The 19,283-nt window shown below is 43.0% G+C and overlaps 1 protein-coding gene across 1 annotated transcript in view; it reads left to right on the top strand.

The window, feature by feature from the left end:
• arhgdig (Rho GDP dissociation inhibitor (GDI) gamma) overlaps positions 1-19,283 on the top strand; it is a 34,629-nt gene that overhangs the window by 7,690 nt on the left and 7,656 nt on the right. The window contains exons 2-4 of the mRNA XM_034711220.1: positions 9,893-10,066; positions 10,625-10,708; positions 18,740-18,816. Of these exons, the coding sequence (XP_034567111.1) occupies positions 9,893-10,066; positions 10,625-10,708; positions 18,740-18,816 (335 nt within the window). The remainder of the gene's footprint in view (positions 1-9,892; positions 10,067-10,624; positions 10,709-18,739; positions 18,817-19,283) is intronic.

Genomic DNA, 19,283 nt, shown 5'->3' with positions numbered 1-19,283 from the left:
AGTGTCTTTAAATACGTGTGTGTGTGTGTCACGGTGTCCCTGAGGTCTCGTTATAGTGTTAGAACAGAGCGATGACAGGAGGCCCCAGAGGACGATAAAAAACAGCAAATCAACGCTATAGGGCGCACACACACACACACACACACACATGCACACACCACACACCGTGAAGAGGAAGTGTTTCCTGACACACTGAGCAGTTATCTGGGTTAAGGAGGAAGAAGAAGGCCGACAGGAAGTAATTATGAAAATAGAGTAAGGCCGCTGAAGCTAAAGGAAAACAGCTTAAATTTAATTACTGAGTCGAGATAAGACCAAAGGCGTCCCCTTCACCGAGACCATGTTTATGATTCTGTGCTCTTAAAACGTTTCTAAACAAACACACACTTCTCTTCGGAGCCGGAATCATGACAATGCACGGGTTTTAGAACTTAATATGACCCGGCTCTCTTACTGATCTTCCGCCTGTGTGAGGTGCTTGATTCTGATTGGTCTTAACCGCTTGACTACAGTTATTAACTTTCACTAACATGAGCAACGCCAGAGACAAACTGATCACACGTCATGTCAAATCAATCCACGGAAAAGAGTTCAGACACATTTAGCTTCTGCTTGTTGACACCGCAGACCGTAAGGTGAGGTAAACCAGATCCTGTCCATCAGTATGATGAAGGAGCAGGTGAGAGAGACTTTAGGTTAGCGATCTCTACAAAGAAAGTTAAACCCTGAGCGGTGGTGATGATAGCAGCAGGGTTCAGAGTTGAGACATTAGTTTATTTTTAAAGGTGTGTGAACCGCAGAGCTCAGAGAAGAAGGAGAGCTGAATGAGGACAGGTTCATGTTCAATCCAACAGGCAGAGAAGAATCCATCACCATGGAACGATCACTGACGAGGAATCACTGGGACTATTTCTAAAATCTGTAAACATAAATCACTTTAGATCAATAAAATAATCTTTAATCAACGTGTTTGGATCTTAAGTTAGTAGCCGGGTAATAAGCCGGATAATCAATCAATCAGACTTTATTTATAAAGCACTTTTCATACAATGACATTGTAACACAAAGTGCTGCACATAAAAACAACTTGAAATAGAATACATTAAGAAAAGAAAAAGACCCCCCCCGTCCTAATCCCAACCCAAGCCCCGACCCCAAACCCACCCCACACTCCCAAAGTTAAGAACACAATATATGCAACAATAATAATAATAACAATTAAATTAAAAAAATGAAAAATAAAAAGAAGTTGAGGAAACGCTCTCATGATCTCTTAATGAGGAAACACTGGAGGTAAAATAAGATGTTAGAACTCACCACAGGAAATTAAAATCACCAAAATAAAATACATTTCTAATAAAACACAAAAATTTTAAACCATTAAAAGAAAATAAGATGCTATACTTAAAATAAATAAATCAAATAGAATAAATTTGACTAATATTTGAATAAGATGATAAATAAATAAATAAATAAATGAATAAATAAATAAAACTGTTATAAGAATGAATGAAACTCAGTTAAAAGTGAGATTAAAAGGTCGGTCTGGAGTTTGCTTTTAAGAATGTTTCTGCTCTGTGCCCTCAGATCTTCAGGTGGGGTGTTCCCTGTATGGTTAGCAGGTAGTTATGGGAAATAGAATCTCGACATGGTGAGAGTAGACCCAGATCATAATAATCGCTGAATCAAACATTGAATTAAAATAACTTTCAGTGACTGCTGTGTGTAATCTACAGTAACGTGACGATGTAAAGGATTTAAAAATCTCTCCTGAACGTGTGAATCAGTGGAAGTCTCACATCAACAGAGCCGACAGCAGAACAAATGTTTGGTGTGTGTGTTTGAGGTCCCATGATCCTCCTCGTCCCCTGAAGCCATGTTCCCCCTCCAAACAGATCGCATTGTTGGTTTTATCTGAACGTGTTGGTTTAGCTGTTATTTATGCAGATCAGCACTGAGCCAGATTCTTGTGTTTGTTTGCACTGACTCTGAATCTTCTGACTGTGGAAGATTTTTTTTTTTACACATCTGATTCTGTGACAGGGTTCACAGTGAAGGGATGAATGAGAGAATCTGCTGGAGTTCAAAACTGAGTCAGGACAAATGAATGTGTTTGAGAAGATGGATGAGGATCCTCACAGAGAGTCTGATTGGGTTTAGGAGAGAACGTGTGTTTTTATTTGGATATAAAAATACACAAACTGCTGATGATTTATTCCTCTTTGGATATTTATCTTCATGAAACTCCAGCTTGAATTTTTGAACCACTCTCATGTCTCTCTGATAAGTTCTGGCTCTCGCTCTGCTCAGAGAGACGCCGACAAGCCAAACACACGATGAACACGCTCAGTGATTACGTCTTTTTGAAAGCAGACATCTTTAAAAGCTGTTCATCTTTAAACCTCATATTTTTATCGTGCAGTTTTCCTCCTCTCTTCTGCAGCATCACAGGTCGCTCCATCTCCACTTGTAGCGCTCTCTTTCCAGCAGACACACGCGTAATGATGCAGAAGATGATTCCAGAAGTATCTGGGGTAATGAGGCGGTTTGATGGGCATCAGAGAAAATCCACCCGTTAATATCACATCACAGATGGGGGCTGAAACAGTATCCACACATGAACGCACACACACATGCTCACACTCTGTTGGCTCGCAGAAAGTGTGAACTGATTTGGAACGCCAGATTCTCACAATATGGACGGCTTATCTCTGCATGTCGAGGCTTAATTCAGCTGCTTTCTGCTGTTCTGGCGAGACTTGAGACGCACTGAAAATATTCCATCACTAAAGATATCAAGGAAGCTTCTTTTATCATCAATTCATTACAAACTATCAGCATTTAACGCAGCTTTAAATTTGGTTTTAAACAGAGTGTGACTGATGGATTAAAGAGACAGCACCTCCAGGTCAGATCTCTCTCTGGGTGGAGTGTGAGTCTCTGCCCCAAGTGAAGGTGTTCAACTTTCTCAGGGCAGGTGTTGGACCGGACCGTTGGGGTGAAGAGGGAGCAGAGCTTGAAGGCAGAGCTCTTGATTCACCGGTCGATCAACGTTCCAACCCTCACCTGTGGTCACAAGCTTTGGGTTCAGAGGTCACGGATACAAGAGGCTGAAATGAGTGTCCTCTAAAGGGTGTCTGTGCTCGGCCTTAGAGAGAGTCAGGAGCTTGGAGTAGAGGTGTTGCTCTGTTGAGGTGGTTCAGGCATTCGATAAGGACGCCTCCCTTTAGGGGTGTTTTGAGAGGACGCCTCAGGGTAGACCTAGGGCTCGCTGGAGGGATTGAATATCTCACCTGGCCCAGGAGGAGCTGGAAAACGGTCCTGGGGAGAGGGATGTCTGGGTCCACTTGCTTAGACTCCTGCCTCTGTGACCCGACCTTGGTTAAATGGAGGAAAATTGATGGATGGATGAATCTGTGGAGCAAAAGTGAAGCTGTTTCAGTGACAGGTCATCAGTCCAGAGATCACCTGGTTTTAAAAGCAGCTCAGAAACACATAAACCATGCAGGGTGTGCTGTGTGGCCTCTCTAACCGGCTCACCCTGCATCCCAACATAAATACGGGGTTCTGTGTTTTCAGACCAAGCATCAGCTGGAATCAGAGGAGGAGGTTAAAGCCCTGCTCTCTGTGAATAATTCACATCGACTGGCCTCTAATGGTGATTTACAAAATGCTTCTTTATACATATTAAAGTCAGCAGCAAGCGAACACGAGCTGCTCCAGGATCAGTTTATCTCAAAGCTTTTACAGAAACACACATTAAACATTCAGCAGAGTCTCAGTGGAGCCGACACGGCCTTTCAAAATAAATGTTAATTGATGGTTTTTAAACGCAGGTCAGCAGTTTAGAGACCAAACAGGAAGCTGAGTTTATGTCGGCTCAGAAAGATGTTCACTGCGCTGAGTTTGAGATGTAAACACAGCAGAGGGAACCATGAAGATATATGTGTGTATTTATTTGTGGAATTAAAGGAGGGATCAGAACCAGAGTGTTGTTTTCACATCTTTTAATTTGCAATGTTGAGTTAAAGTTCAGTGGAGTCAGTAACTTTTACAAAACCTCCCTGAACTCCCTCCTCCTTTAACACCTGCAGCAAATAGATGAATAAGTAGAAATAGACGACACACTCGATCTCTGCAGCTGTCAGTAAATCAATCTAAGACGACACTAACACTCTCCTCTTACATGCATGGGTTCCTTCCAAGTACTCCGGCTTCCCCTACAGTCCAAAAACATGCTTGCTAGTGTTGTATCTTGACCGCCCGTGATGTGTAGATGTAGAAGGAATCTTCGTGACACTGGCTTGCTTGCATAGTAATACGTTTATTACAAGAAAACAATACCAGTATCGAACAAGCACCCGGAATGCTTGGGAGAACAGCTCTGCAAATCTGCTGACTCCCAGAATGCTGTTGACCAGCACCTTTTATAGGTCTTTGAGCCAATGACATAGCCTACTGCAAAGCCCAAACTTGTCTTGATCTCTAGTTATTTACTATACCCTCCTGGGCTCTGCTAGCCTAATGGTTACAAACCTTGTCCATGCATGTCACTAAATTGGAAGGGGGTCTCAAACAAATTCCTTGAAAGTCTGGGGCAACATAGGTTTCTCTTTGACTTGTTTTACATCAGTTACTTATTAACTATCAGATACTTCACTAGGTTGATTGGTCTCTCTAAATTGACTGTAGGAGTTGGTGCATGAATGGTTGTCATTACGCCGTTGCTGCAGCATCGCAGACAGTTATAACAATAATAACAATGATACTTTATTTATATAGAACTTTTCAAGACAAGTAACAAAGTGATTTACAGTGGGCAATAAAAACAAGAGGTGTAAAGCGAAATGAAGCGATTCAAAATAAAATGAAATAAAAGCTTAAAAACTATACAAACTTATAAAACAGACCCTTTAACATCAGAGCTAAAATTAAATAAAATCACACAATAAAAGCTTTCCTGTAAAGATGTGTCTTTAGTAATGACATAAAACAAGGGACTGACTTGTTTAGAGTTAGCATCTCATGTCTCATAGTGGCTCTGAAAAACTTCATCCAATCAAAGCTCCAGTGAGGAACTTTTGTTTGAGTCAATTTTCGTCCCCAAGTTATGTTAAAAACATAGACTGTATAATAAATGGACGTAGTATCCGTGACGTCACCCATCTGTTTTGAAGCCGATCATCAGTGGGTGCCATATTGGACACAACCTAACTTCTGTTGAGCTAGTGTGAGGTAAAGAAGCGGGCCTTTAGCCTCCTCTCTAACAGCTACAGGGTGCCCGCCTGTCAATCAAGTCAGCCACGCCCTTATTTGGGCAAAGGTTGTAAGTTTAATGCCTTTGAATGTATTCAAAAATTCCCCCCGTACAGAGTGTGCTGATAGAGGATGAGCTCTTCAGACCTGAACTGTTTTTTGAACCAGGCGGTAAACATGTTTATTTCTGCTGTAAACATCGTCTTCTTTGAATGGGTGTGTATGTGGTTTCCGGTGTTTCTGCAGCCAGCCTCTAGTGGACACTCGAGGAACTGCAGTTTGTAGCACTTCCGCATGGGCTTCATATTTTTAGACTGGAGGTTGTTGCTTGGTTATAACTTGGTTATAACTCATTTTGTCTGCACAGCTGCAGCTGCTGTCTTTAGAAAAATAAGCACAAAGCAATGATTCATTTTCTGACTGGTAGTTTGATTTGCATAAAAACTACCAGTCAGCTGCTGTCAGGATGTCCATTGACGCCCTTTTTACACGTAAACATGAAACTCTTGTGAGCTGATGAAGGAGTGTGTTGTGCTGCTGAACTAATCCAATATATCTTAATCTTTATGTTTCAATTTTAACACACTGAAGAGGTTGTTATTATCTGTGAGTCAACTTCAGGAAACACTGAGCGAGCCATCAGTCTGTAATATGAGCGTTGGTGGACCAGCATTGTCTGAAAAACAGAGAGCTTTACTTCAGAAGAAAACAATGAACTGTGTGTGTGTGTGTGTGTGTGTGTCTCTCTCTCTCTCTCTTTGTGTGTGTGTGTGTGTGTGTGTGTGTGTAAATGCAGGGTGTATTATTAAAACCGTTAAACCTTGGATTTCTCCTGACACACGTGAAAATGTTTCCCTCACAGTGAATCATTCGGTCGTGTGAAGCGGATCCACGGCGAAGGTGATGTCACCGTGAGGCGAGTTGAAAGGGTTGCCATGGTGACCGGGTACTGAGTCGTGTTTGGCCCTGACTGGGTGGGGCGCTGCTACAAACACACAGAGAGTGTGTGTATACATCTGCACCTTTGTGTGTGTGTGTGTGTGTGTGTGTGTGTGCTGACTCCTATGTCCCCGTTTAACTCGTCTGATATCTGCTCATTTATACAAACTCTTCATCAACACTGTGTCACAGAACATTCATATGCATTATATGTATGTATGTGTGTGTGTGTGTGTGTGTGTGTGTGTGTGTGTGTGTGTGTGTGTGTGTGTGCAGTTGTGTACTCTCTGTGTCATCCAATTATCCCCCGCACAGCTCGGAGCTGATGTACACTGAGTTGTCTCATTATGAACAGTAAAACAAGAACCAGAGGCCATTACACGAAGCTATTACTGCACAGTAAACAGACGTGCACACAGTGTGTGTCTGTGTGTTGTGCTCTCTGGGTAATTGCAGTCTGGAGGTATGCACAGGGAATATGTGTCTGCAGATGTAACATTCATCCTACACAACGATCTCTGCGTGTGTGTGTGGGTGTTATCCTTGTAAGAAGCTGAAGAGAGAGCGTGGACTCTCTCGCTCCTCAACCTTTAAATGTGGAAGTATCTTACATCTACGTTTTTTCCACAACCAAAGAGATGATTTTTAAAAAGTACAACTCTTGTCAAAGGAGTTAATTGCATGCAATCAGTAGTTCTGGGAGCTCCCTGCCTCTCCATGTGCCTTCGTGGAATGGTGGGGAGAGCACACCTCCCTTCTCTTTCATGTGCATATACTGTACACGACCAGTCAAAAGTCTGGACACACCTTCTAAATCAAGGGTTTGTATTTATTCTAATGATTGTAAACACTGTAGATTAATACTGAAGACATCAAAACTATGAAAGAACATATATGGAATTATTTAATGAACAAAAAAGTGTTAAACAAAGCAGAATATGTTTCATATTTTAGATTCTGTAAAGTAGCCCCCTTTTTCCTTCATGACAGCTTTGCACACTCTTGGTATTCTCTCAGTCTGCTTCATGAAGTGGTCTCCTGGACTGGTTTCTAATGAACATGAGCCTTGTCAAGAGTTCATTTGTAGAATGACTTGCCTTCTTAATGTGTTTGAGACCATCAGTTGTGTTGTTCAGAGGTAGGGTTAGTACACAATGAACAGCCCTATTTGACTAATCCTATTTGTAATCCAGATTATGACAAAACCAGATTATTTCATAGTTTTGATGTCTTCAGTATTAATCTACAATGTTTGGAATAATTAAAATAAATAAAAACCATTGAATGAGAAGGTGTGTCCAGACTTATGAGGGAAGTCAAGGCAGGGAGAGCATCAGCAAAGACCCTGGGGTGAAGAACGGGCATCAGTGACAATACATATGACACTGATAAAATCAGACACAGCTGAAAAAGGAGGAGCTGGGTGGAGGTGAGGCAGGAAGAGAGGGTGAGGGCAGGTTGCATTAAGAGCAGCTGATGTTCTGTAGGCCTGCCTGGCTATGTGACACCTCTGGCTATGTGTGTCACTATCTTTTAATGAGTGTCAGACGTCTCAAAGATACGCAGAAGGCAGAAATGTTAACCTACTGACCATTCTGTTTACAAATCAACATTTTCTTGCCGCCTCCTGTCTTTTTGTCTCGTCACATCCCTCCAGTTATAGAAAACAGTCCAGTCTGTGAGTTCTGACTCCGTGGAGGTACAGATGAGGTGGGGATGCTAAAATGAAATTTCAGCTTGCAGAACACATAATCGAATGTCTGCAAAATTCAATATTGTATCAAAACCCTCTGATGAAATCAAACCCGGATGGCTGGAGCTGCCCTACATAGACTCATATTCCTCCTTATCCCAGACTGTAAAGCAATCTCTTCTGTGCCGGCCGAGTTTTTCACTCGCTGATAATAAAGATGAAATATTTAGTGCAGGGGAGCTTTGCTGCAAATTGCAAAGTAACTGAGTTTTACTTCAGAGTCATTTCCAGATATGTGCCGGCTTTTCATTCTTTCACTTTCTGACGGTGTTGTAGGGAATGACTTAATGTTCAGGAGACTGTTTTATATTTTATTATGAACATGAAGTGTGAACGTGAGCGTGTGTGAGACAACAGAGATCAGGAACAGGTCAAGAGCAGGCATACACACTGTTATCAGCATACTCTTTTAATGTCCTTCTCCTCTCTTCTCCTCTCTCCTCCTCTCTTCTCCTCTCTCCTCCTCTCTCCTCCTCTCTCCTCCTCTCTTCTCCTCTCTCCTCCTCTCTCCTCCTTTCTCCTCCTCTCTCCTCCTCTCTCCTCCTCTCTCCTCCTCTCTTCTCCTCTCTCCTCCTCTCTCCTCCTCTCTCCTCCTCTCTTCTCCTCTCTCCTCCTCTCTTCTCCTTTTTCTCCTCTCTTCTCCTCTCTCCTCCTCTCGTCCTCCTCTCTTCTCCTCTCTTCTCCTCTCTCCTCCTCTCTTCTCCTCTCTCCTCCTCTCTTCTCCTCTCTTCTCCTCTCTTCTCCTCTCTCCTCCTCTCTTCTCCTCTCTCCTCCTCTCTTCTCCTCTCTCCTCCTCTCTCCTCCTCTCTCCTCCTCTCTCCTCCTCTCTTCTGCTCTCTTCTCCTCTCTTCTCCTCTTTTCTCCTCTCTTCTCCTCTCTCCTCCTCTCTCCTCCTCTCTCCTCCTCTCTCCTCCTCTCTTCTGCTCTCTTCTCCTCTCTCCTCCTCTCTTCTCCTCTCTTCTCCTCTTTTCTCCTCTCTTCTCCTCTTTCCTCCTCTCTCCTCCTCTCTCCTCCTCTCTCCTCCTCTCTCCTTGTCTCTTCTGCTCTCTTCTCCTCTCTCCTCCTCTCTTCTCCTCTCTTCTCCTCTCTCCTCCTCTCTCCTCCTCTCTTCTCCTTTTTTCTCCTCTCTTCTCCTCTCTCCTCCTCTCTCCTCCTCTCTCCTCCTCTCTCCTCCTCTCTTCTCCTCTCTCCTCCTCTCTCCTCCTCTCTTCTCCTTTTTTCTCCTCTCTTCTCCTCTCTTCTCCTCTCTCCTCCTCTCTTCTCCTCTCTTCTCCTCTCTCCTCCTCTCTCCTCCTCTCTTCTCCTCTCTTCTCCTCCCTCCTCCTCTCTTCTCCTCTCTTCTCCTCTTTTCTCCTCTCTTCTCCTCTCTTCTCCTCTCTCCTCCTCTCTCCTCCTCTCTCTCTCCTCTCTCCTCCTCTCTCCTCCTCTCCCCTCCTCTCTCTTCCTCCTCCTCTCTTCCTCCTCCTCTCTCTCTTCTCCTCTCTCCTCCTCTCTCCTCCTCTCTTCTCCTCTCTTCTCCTCTCTGCTCCTCTCTTCTCCTCTCTTCTCCTCTTTTCTCCTCTCTTCTCCTCTCTTCTCCTATCTTCCCTCTCTCCTCCTCCTCTCTCTCCTCTCTCCTCTATCCTCCTCTTCTCTTCCCTCTCTCCTCCTCCTCTTCTCTTCTCTCCTCCTCTCTTCTCCTCTCTCCTCCTCTGTTCCTCCTCTTCTCCTCCTCTCTTCTCCTCTCTCCTCCTCTCTTCTCCTCTCTTCTCCTCTTTTCTCCTCTCTTCTCCTCTCTTCTCCTCTCTTCTCCTCTCTCCTCCTCTCTCCTCCACTCTCTCCTCTCTCTCCTCTCTCCTCCTCTCTCCTCCTCTCTCCTCCTCTCTTCTCCTCTCTTCTCCTCTCTTCTCCTCTCTCCTCCTCTCTTCTCCTCTCTTCTCCTCTCTTCTCCTCTCTTTCATGAAGGTGTGCTGGCTGACAAGAAGGATTTGGCCATTGAGGAGGAAGAGGGTGACAGAAACCTGAACTACAACCCTCCTGCCCAGAAGTCTTTGGAGGAGATCCAGGAACTGGACAAAGATGATCAGAGTCTGGTCAAGTACAAGCAGACCCTGCTGGGGACGGTACCCATTACAACAGGTATGTGTTTTTACTGTTTGTGAGGGGTTATAGAGGAGCAGGTTTTTAACTCTGGTACCCATCGTATGAGTACTGCAGCTCTGTTTCTCCTATACAGCTGCCAGAATATGATGAATATTAGCAGCTCTGACTCTCCCTCTGCTGTAACTCAACACCACCTTATGTATATCTTATAGCATTCAATAAAGTGAGACAGGCTCCAAGAAGAGAACAGAATATTAAATGATGTATAATCTACCATCAATAGGACCTTTTAATATCTTTTAATCGATCCATGCTGAATGCTAATGTCCTTCTTTGATCATTAACTTCATGTTGTTTTGATATCTTTAAAAATACTGCAACTTCTCAAACTACAATAAGTGTCTTCAGGATTTTTATACTTGTAGTTTGGCAATGTGGCGTTACAGTTCTGTCAACCAGTCCAGCACGATCCAGACTTTAACAGGGTTGTTGAAGATTTGCTAAGTTCCATCCTATGTTTTCAAAAACAAGAATTAAATGAGGGATTAAAGAACTGAAGAACTCTGCAATAACCAGATCATGTTTTGTCTCCAGACCTCACTGTGCCTAACGTCCAGGTGACCAGACTAACCCTGCTGTGCGACTCGGCTCCTGGACCACTCACCATGGATCTGACAGGTACACACAACCTCTTTATTCTTCACTCCACCACATACACAGGACTTCCACCAGATCTGTGTCCGGTTCGTGTCTGACCCGCAGCAGTCCTGCTCTGAACGCAGCACGGAGCAGGACCGCCGGACAGCTGGAGTCATGTGACCGAGTAATTACTGAATCAAGGATCCTCCTCCTCCTCCTCCTCCTCTCCTCATCCATGTTGTCTTTCTGGTCCTCTGAAAACCTCTGACCTGTTGACTCCAGGCCTGGCTCCGCTTATCATGACTTTGGTTTGTTGTTGTAGTTAAGTGAAATACGATCTGGTGATAACACAGAGTGTTTTATTCTGAAAATTAACTGGATGTTTTCATTTTGTTTTGGTGAAACCTGACTTCCTGTCCCGCTCCATCTGCTCTGTTGAGATTGATGAGTCGTGCTCCGGCATCCGGCACAAATAGAAGTTTTGTGTATCTGATCCGGAGGACTCCGACCTGCTGGATCAGAGACGCAGCCGGAACGCAACGGAGCGGATCCAGTGGAAGTTAACACATTGACTAGAATAGAAACCTATCAGATCTGGTGCTGTGACTGATTGGAGACTGACCAGACACTGATCTGGAGGATTTGGCTGTTATTCATTAGCGTTCTGGACCTGGTAGCTGCTCCCTTACCTTTGGTTACAATATGGTTGCATAAAATCCCTGATTTACCCCTGACCGAGGCGTCTGTGCTGCATTTATGTGCAGAAAGACTGCAGTGGGTGTGTCTATGCCGGAGAGGAGAGACAGCTAAATGTTTGCTTAGTGGGCAATATTGACATCTTCCCCCGGGAGAAGGCATGGTGACACGCAGGGGGCTGAGGTGGCTGCAAGCTTTATATGCCTGCGTTTATGTGTGTGTATGAGTATACTAACCTATCACGGCCGTGTGTGTCGGGTGTGGTTGATTAATGAGTTGAACCCTGTGTGAGACTGTGCTTCAGGATTTAAATGATCATGTTTCAAAACAGACAGAGTGGGGCCTCGCAGGAACAAACATTCATCGAGGCAATAAAGTGTACAGTTTATCTGAGGACTCCTGTTTGATAGGGAAACATAACTCGTAAGTTCCCCCACAGCAAATCCTTTAAAAGTATACTTAAAACCTTCACAGATCAATCATGGAGGAGGTCAGATTTGATCCAAAGCATAGGAAATAAAAGGTCCGAGTGAGAACAACACGACAGTCCTCTGTTCATCATATAGGAAAGAACGCGTGTGTGTGAATCTTTCTGATTCTTCCTTGTCTGAGGATTCCCCTGCCTGCTGCACAACACACACACACACACACACACACACACACACACACACACACACACACACACACACACACACACACACACACACAAACACACACAGGACACACACACACACACACACACACACACACACACACACACATTCACAAGACAAAATCACAGACTGGCAGTAGCAAAGGTCTCCTGGTTGCTAGGCGATATCTGACTTTCACTCTGATTCAAACACACAGAGAAAGAAGTGTGTGTGTGTGTGTGTGTGTGTGTGTGTGTGTGTGTGTGTGTGTGTGTGTGTGTGTGTGTGTGTGTGTGTGTGTGTGTGTCTGTGTGTGTGTGTGTGTGTGTGTGTGATGGCTGATCTGCTGAATTGAAGATCGTCCTGTTCTTTCACGCCGTACAGATCTGAGGCCTTCAGATCTGGTCTCAATCATAGACGGAGGAGGAGAAGGAGGAGGAGGAGGAGGAGGAGGAGGAGGAGGAGGAGAGAGGTGGATGAAAAACCAATTCAGTATTTTCTAGTCAGACTCAAACGCTGCAGATTTCTGCAGAAAGGTTTTTACAAACCGAGGTATGGAGTCAAGAGGAAATCCAGGAAGTTCAGTTTACTCGTCGTCTCAGAGGGAGCAGAGGATCGGCTAAATGATCGGCCTATTAAGAATAAGAGACGATAAAGGAAGGTTGTCTTCTGGGCGTGGCCACCTGTTCATTGATGAGTTGCTACCATAGTCATTAACCAGGATATAGATGTAGCCATGCATATCCAAATATCGTCACTTCTAGCTTGAAACATTTTTAAAAAGCTACAGAAACAATCCGATATCTGATGTGACCGTGTGTTTTCTCTCCTCTTTAGGGTTAGATATGGATGAAATTGTGAGAAACTCCAGATTTTTAACACCAAACTTGTTCACATATAAAATAGCTGCCTCTTTCTTTTTACAAAGTGAGCATGGGAAGTTTTTTTCTCCAGTCTTACTCCAGACAAAGCGGCTGATGCGATCCACTGCCCCCCAAAAACAAGCAGAACGGACTTAAAGGCACAGTGAGGAGTTTTCATGCCGTGTTGATTCTGGGCACATTTGATGAATGCGTGCGTGCGTGTGTGTGTGTGTGTGTGTGTGTGTGTGTGTTGCTGCAGCACTTAAAAGGAAAAGAGAAAGGAGTTAATGCTGTGTGAGAAAAAAAGCATCTTTAATCATTAATCTATGGAGTAAGCAGCGGTGTAATAATCCGTCACGCTGGTGTATCGTGTTGCAGTCCGATAGCCGGGGCGGCACCAGGCTGGACGTGAAATGGACTTTCCATCCGAGGCTGAATGCATTAGAGAGCTCATTATACACTGTAGGCTGTTAGCAGTGCAGTATGGAGCTCTGACTGATAATGGGCATTCACTACCTTATGTGTGTGTGTTGGAGAGACAGAGAAGGGGTAGAAAAACCTAGGGTCAGATACGCCGCGCTGTAGTAGAGGTGGTTCAGACTTTAACTAGTGTGAGGTTGTGTGAGTGAATGTCTCAGCCTGAACTTCTCACCTCATAACTTCTCCCTGGTGTCTTCAGGAGGAGTGAACTCTCTGACTTCATGCAGCCTCTGAGCTCCCTGCCCTTCCATGTGCCTACGTGGAATGCAAAAGCCTGAGGTGGGGAGGGCACACCGCCCCCCTCTTTTTAATGTGCATATCTAAAAGGCTAAGGCAGGGAGAACAAACCTGTCCTCCCTTTCATGTGCATACATGAAAAGCCAAGGAAGGGAGAGCACATCTCATCTCTCTTTTATGTGCATACATGAAAAGCAAAGGCAGGGAGATCACACCTGCCCTCCCTTTCATGTGTAAACCTGAAAAGTAACGGTAGGGAGAACACACCTGCCCTCCCTTTCATGTGCATACATGAAAAGCCAAGGAGGGGAGAGCACATCTCATCTCTCTTTTATGTGCATATGTGAAAAGCAAGAGCTGGGAGAACACACCTCCCCTACCTTTCATGTGCAAACCTGAAAAGCAAAGGTCGGGAGAACACACCTCCCCTCTCTTGTATGTGCATACATGAAAAGTCGAGGCAGGGAGAAGACACTTCCCCTCTCTCTCTTGTGCATATCTGAAAAGCCAAGGAGGGGAGAGCAGCAGCAAAGACCACCCAGGGTACAGAACAGAGCGAGTATCAGTGAGGATACATAAAACACTGGTGAAATCAGACACAGCAGAAAGGAGGAGCAGGGGTGGAGGAGGGTTGTAAAGCGGTTGCAGAGAATGCAGGGAGAGCAGTTTAAATCAATGTAAGGGCTGGAGTTAAGAGCAGCTGATGTTCTGTAGGCCAAGTTTGACTCTGTGGACTCCCTGAACTCCCTCTATCCTTGATATCTGCAGTACATTACGCTGACCTAATTTCAAGTCCATTAAACATGGTCCATGTGGATCAACATTTCTGCAGCTGAATTGAATTTCTTTAAATTTTCATCATATGCTTCCCTCTTACTGTACGAGCGATCTGCTGCCAGACGACTCCGCTCAAGGAAATATCTCTGAGTATGAGACCTCAGTGCTCTGCTGCCCTACATGTGAGCACAGGCTTTGTTAAACTTTCATGTTCTCAGGGTTCAGGGTGGTTTCACTGAGCTCCCTTGAAGGCTGTTACACATTTACTCAGACACACACACACACTCTGATGTATACCGGACACATTTCTTCACCTCATATATATTTGAAGCATCCTTGTGTATAAGCAGAGGGGAAGGTTTGATCATTACGTCTGTTGACCTGTGTGACTGTGAGTGTCTCTCCCGGCTGCACAGAGTCACGTCTCAAAGATAGGAGATGGTTATCCTGATGTCTGTGTTCTGTTAATCTTTTTAAGGTCGTGTCCCTCCGTCCTCAACAGATATTGATTATGTATAAGTCAAGTTTTATTCATGATCCCCTGAGATGAACTGCAGCAACTTCTGTGATCTGGACTGTTTTTATGGAGTGCTGAAACAAAATCACAATTTCAGTTTATCCAACATAACAAACAAACACCCTGCAAACAGAACGACAATTAAAGCAGTCGAAGATGTGCTTTGTGTTTAGTGCCAGTGTAACATCAGCATGTTGAAGACTCAAGATAAAGGGAATCTAAAACACACAGTGTGAGGCGCAAAGTGAATCAGGGCGTGTCCAACCACTTTTTGTGATTTAATTGGAACTCAGTCTGATCTCATCTTAATCCACCATGAGCAGAGCACTTTGCAGCATTTAGCAAGTTACAGTGGCAAGGACAAACTTCCTTTAACAGGCAGAAACCTCCAGCAGGACCAGACTCATGTTAGACACACATCTGCTTAGAGAGACCGTGTTGGAGAGAGGGATAGAGGGAGATGAAGAGAGAGAGAGATGATAGTGGGGAGACGGATAGTAGTAGTTGTAGCAGCTGGGGTCTGACACGTCCACAGCAGCAGAGATCCAGAGGAACCTACGAGACAAGGGAGCTCAGGGACTCCAGAAAGGTCTAAGAAAAGAGAGAAGAGAGGGAGACCAGAAGAAGGAAAAAGAGGAGAATAAAGGGTGAAGGAAAGGAAAGGATGAGAAAAGGAGACAAAGGATGGAGAAACATGGAAAGAACAAGAGAGAAAGAAAGAAAGGAAGGAAGACAGAAGAAGAGATAGAAGTTAGGAAATAAAGAAAGAAGAAAGGAATGAAAGGAGAAAGGAATAAAAGAAAGAATGAAAGAAAGAAAGAAAGAAAGAAAGAAAGAAAGAAAGAAGGAAGGAAGGAAGGAAAGAAAGAAAGAAGGAAGGAATTAAAGAAAGAGAAGAGAAGGAAAGAAAAAATGAAAGGAAAAAGGAATACAAGAAAGAAAGAAAGAAAGAAAGAAAGAAAGAAAGAAAGAAAGAAGGAAGGAAGGAAGGAAGGAAGGAAGGAAGGAAGGAAGGAAGGAAGGAAGGAAGGAAGGAAGGAAGGAAGGAAGGAAGGAAGGAAGGAAGGAAGGAAAGAAAGAAAGAAGGAAGGAATTAAAGAAAGAGAAGAGAAGGAAAGAAAAAATGAAAGGAAAAAGGAATACAAGAAAGAATGAAAGAAAGAAGGAAAGAAAGAAAGAAAGAAAGAAAGAAAGAAGGAAGGAAGGAAGGAAGGAAGGAAGGAAGGAAGGAGGAAGGAAAGAAAGAAAGAAGGAAGGAATTAAAGAAAGAGAAGAGAAGGAAGGAAAAAAGGAATACAAGAAAGAAAGAAAGAAAGAAAGAAAGAAAGAAAGAAAGAAAGAAAGAAAGAAAGAAAGAAAGAAAGAAAGAAAGAAAGAAAGGATGAATGACCCAATAAAGGAATCTCCAGCAGAGATCCAGAGGAACCTACGAGACAAGGGAGCTCAGGGACTCCAGAGAGGACTATGGTTAGTAACTTTGATCGGACAGGAAGAGTTAAAGTGAGAGACAGAGGAGAGAGTTTTTTGGGCGTAACCAATCAGTACGTCTGCTCCCTTTCCCTTTATGAGCCAGGTGCGCCTGCAGGCACCCGTATCACTATTTACATGTTGGATTCCAGCCTTACTACTTAAGTACACCGAGCCAATGGAGGAAATAGACTTTCCTCCATCTATTGTGTCCCAAAACAAACACGTCACCATATGTTGATGCATGTACTGATGTTAAATCCACTGAAACAAGTAGAGAGACTTTCCAAACCTGCAGTGGCGTGTACATTTACTCACGAGACACAGCTGCACTAAAGTTGAAATCTAACTTTCTGTGATGCTTTGTTTGCTGATGAGTCCACATTGAATGTGATATGATGTAAGTTTGTTTGTCAGTCTGTTGGTTCTGTAACATGTTCTGTCATCAGTGCGATACTTGGCGTATGTGAGCTTCAGCTGTGCTCAGTGGGTGGATTTGCCTCAGCCTGTGCATCCTAGCGTGCATACTTGCATGAGGATATATAGTGTGTGTGTGTGTGTGTGTGTGTGTGTGTGTGTGTGTGTGTGTGAAAGAGTGAGGAGATCAGGTAGACAGCACTCCACACTGACCTATTTTCTCAGTCAGACGCTCCCCGGGGAGGCCGGCTTCTCTCCTTTTTCTCTCTCTTCTGCGTCTCCGGAGAGAACAGAGAGGAGGAGATGAATCCAAAGGAGAGGGAGAGGGAGAGGGGAGGAGAGAGCTGGGTTCTTAGAGAGAGATGGAGCCGGGAGACGTGTCTGTTGGCTCCACAAATTACAGTTTTGATTTTCTCTAATAGGGAGTTTGAAGTGTTTCATGTCGCGGTGTAACACTCCCACACCACAGAGACTCATCAGGAGCTGAGGTTTTTACTGGCAGGAGCAGGATGCAGCGTCGTACATCACTTATATAAACGCTCATATTTTTAGTATCTATAAAATGAACAGAGCAGCGACCCCGCCGTGCACCTTATAGGGGACGATGTATATTCTGTTGCTTCCTTTCTAAGCTCTCTCTCCATCATATCAATGCTTCTGTTTCTACTCACCCTCCTCCTCCTCCTCCTCTGTATCTCCTTCATCTCCTCTCCTCCTTCCTCTTCCTCTCAGTCCATTAGGAAGCACTCAGGACGGATGGTGGGGTTTAAATTGAGATATAAGCTGATTATGCTGTGGATAGATTTTTGATTGTGATGTGCTTTAACAAAGACTCAGGATGTTTTTTCCTCTTCTTCAGCAGAAACTGATTCAACGACACAACAGCATGAAGAAGAGTGTTTCTGATACAAAGGGAGACAAAATATTATGCACACCAATTTCCACCAGTTAAATAAAATAAATTAATAAATAAATAAAGACTTTATTTAAAGAGAAATTCACATAATGATGAGATAACACTTTCTTTTAATTTTGACTTTTATTTCATAATTTCTACTTTTTGCTTTTGCAATATTTATTTTAAATCTCATAACTTTGACTTGTAATTTTAAAGATAATTACTTTGTTTTTATTGACTTGACTTTTAAACCCACAATTTCAATGTTGTATTATAATTGTAATGTTTTATGTCATGCTTTTACATTTTTATTTTATTTAAATTTTGGCATTTTATCATAAAATTCTGACTTATCTTTCCAAATTCTAAACTTTTATCTGATCAATTTTAATTTTAATTTTAATGTTTTGACCCTTCATATAATTTTGACTTTTTATTATACTTTTGGCCGATACTTTTTTGTTTTTTTCTTCTAATTTAGCCTTTTTATTCATACCTTTCACATCTTTTTTTGTAGTTCTGGTTTTAAATCTTATATTTAAAAAAATTTAATCCCATATTTGGATTTTAAATCTTATAATTTTCACTTTTATCACACTGTTTTGAATATTTTCTCATAATTTTGTGTATATATTGAATTGTTTTGGCTATTCAACTTTTAAGTTTGACGTATTTTCCCATTATTATGACTCAGCATTGCTTGTTTTTTTAATTGAAGGCTGAGTCTCAGGTTTATTTTTAGTTTGTTTTGTTTTTACTGGCAGAAATTGTCTTTCATGAAATAACCATTAGTCAGGGTTTGTCTAAATTCAGAAGGAATCCTCTTATTTAACTGTAATCATGTTTGTAAAGTGTTCCAGATTCCCAGAGTTAAATGATGTCATCTTCAGTTCAGATACATGATCATACATGTTAGTGTTTCTTGTCTCAGTGTGTTCAGGTCTAAGTATGTGGAGTGACTCATGTTAAACAGCAGCAGTGGGATCTCACAGTGACTCATTTTGTAGCAGATGATGTGATGATATCACATTTTGTCATGGTGACCCCGAGTGATGTCCTCTTCTTCTTCTTCTTTGTTTTTGTTAGGAAACCTGAACGCTCTGAAGGAGAAGACCTTGGTCTTAAAGGAAGGAGTGACATACAGACTAAAGATAGACTTCAAGGTAAGACGGGTGGATGTGGTCCCAGCGGTGTGTTAGTAATGGAGAGATTTACTGTACATTACAACAAGGATGGATTGATGCTGATGAACAAAGAGAGGATTAGGTATTTACATTAAGTATTAAAGAGATGGAGAGAAAGAGGACATGCTGAGTAAGCAAGCATGTGCTGTTCTATCAAACCACCGTATCAAACAGGACCATTATCATATTTAATGAGTCCTCTCTGTGCCGTGTTGCTTATAGTGCCAGGAAGGATTTATGATGCAGAGACAGCTTGTCTCAGATCGTCAGCAGATATTAAGATAACTGAGTATTTTTAAGATTATCACAAAAAGAGATATTTCTTTAGATATCCAGAAATCCATCAAAATATCTTTGTCTTTTTTTATACATCATACAGTGAAGACAGCCTCACGGACAATGTTCATTTGAATGTTTCGTATCGTGTCTTATTGTATCATATTGTA

The sequence above is a fragment of the Notolabrus celidotus genome, chromosome 20 (genome assembly GCF_009762535.1).
Source record: "Notolabrus celidotus isolate fNotCel1 chromosome 20, fNotCel1.pri, whole genome shotgun sequence".
NCBI lineage: Eukaryota > Metazoa > Chordata > Actinopteri > Labriformes > Labridae > Notolabrus > Notolabrus celidotus.
Note: the sequence above shows the minus strand (reverse complement) of the source record. Positions and strands in the feature narration are given on the sequence as shown.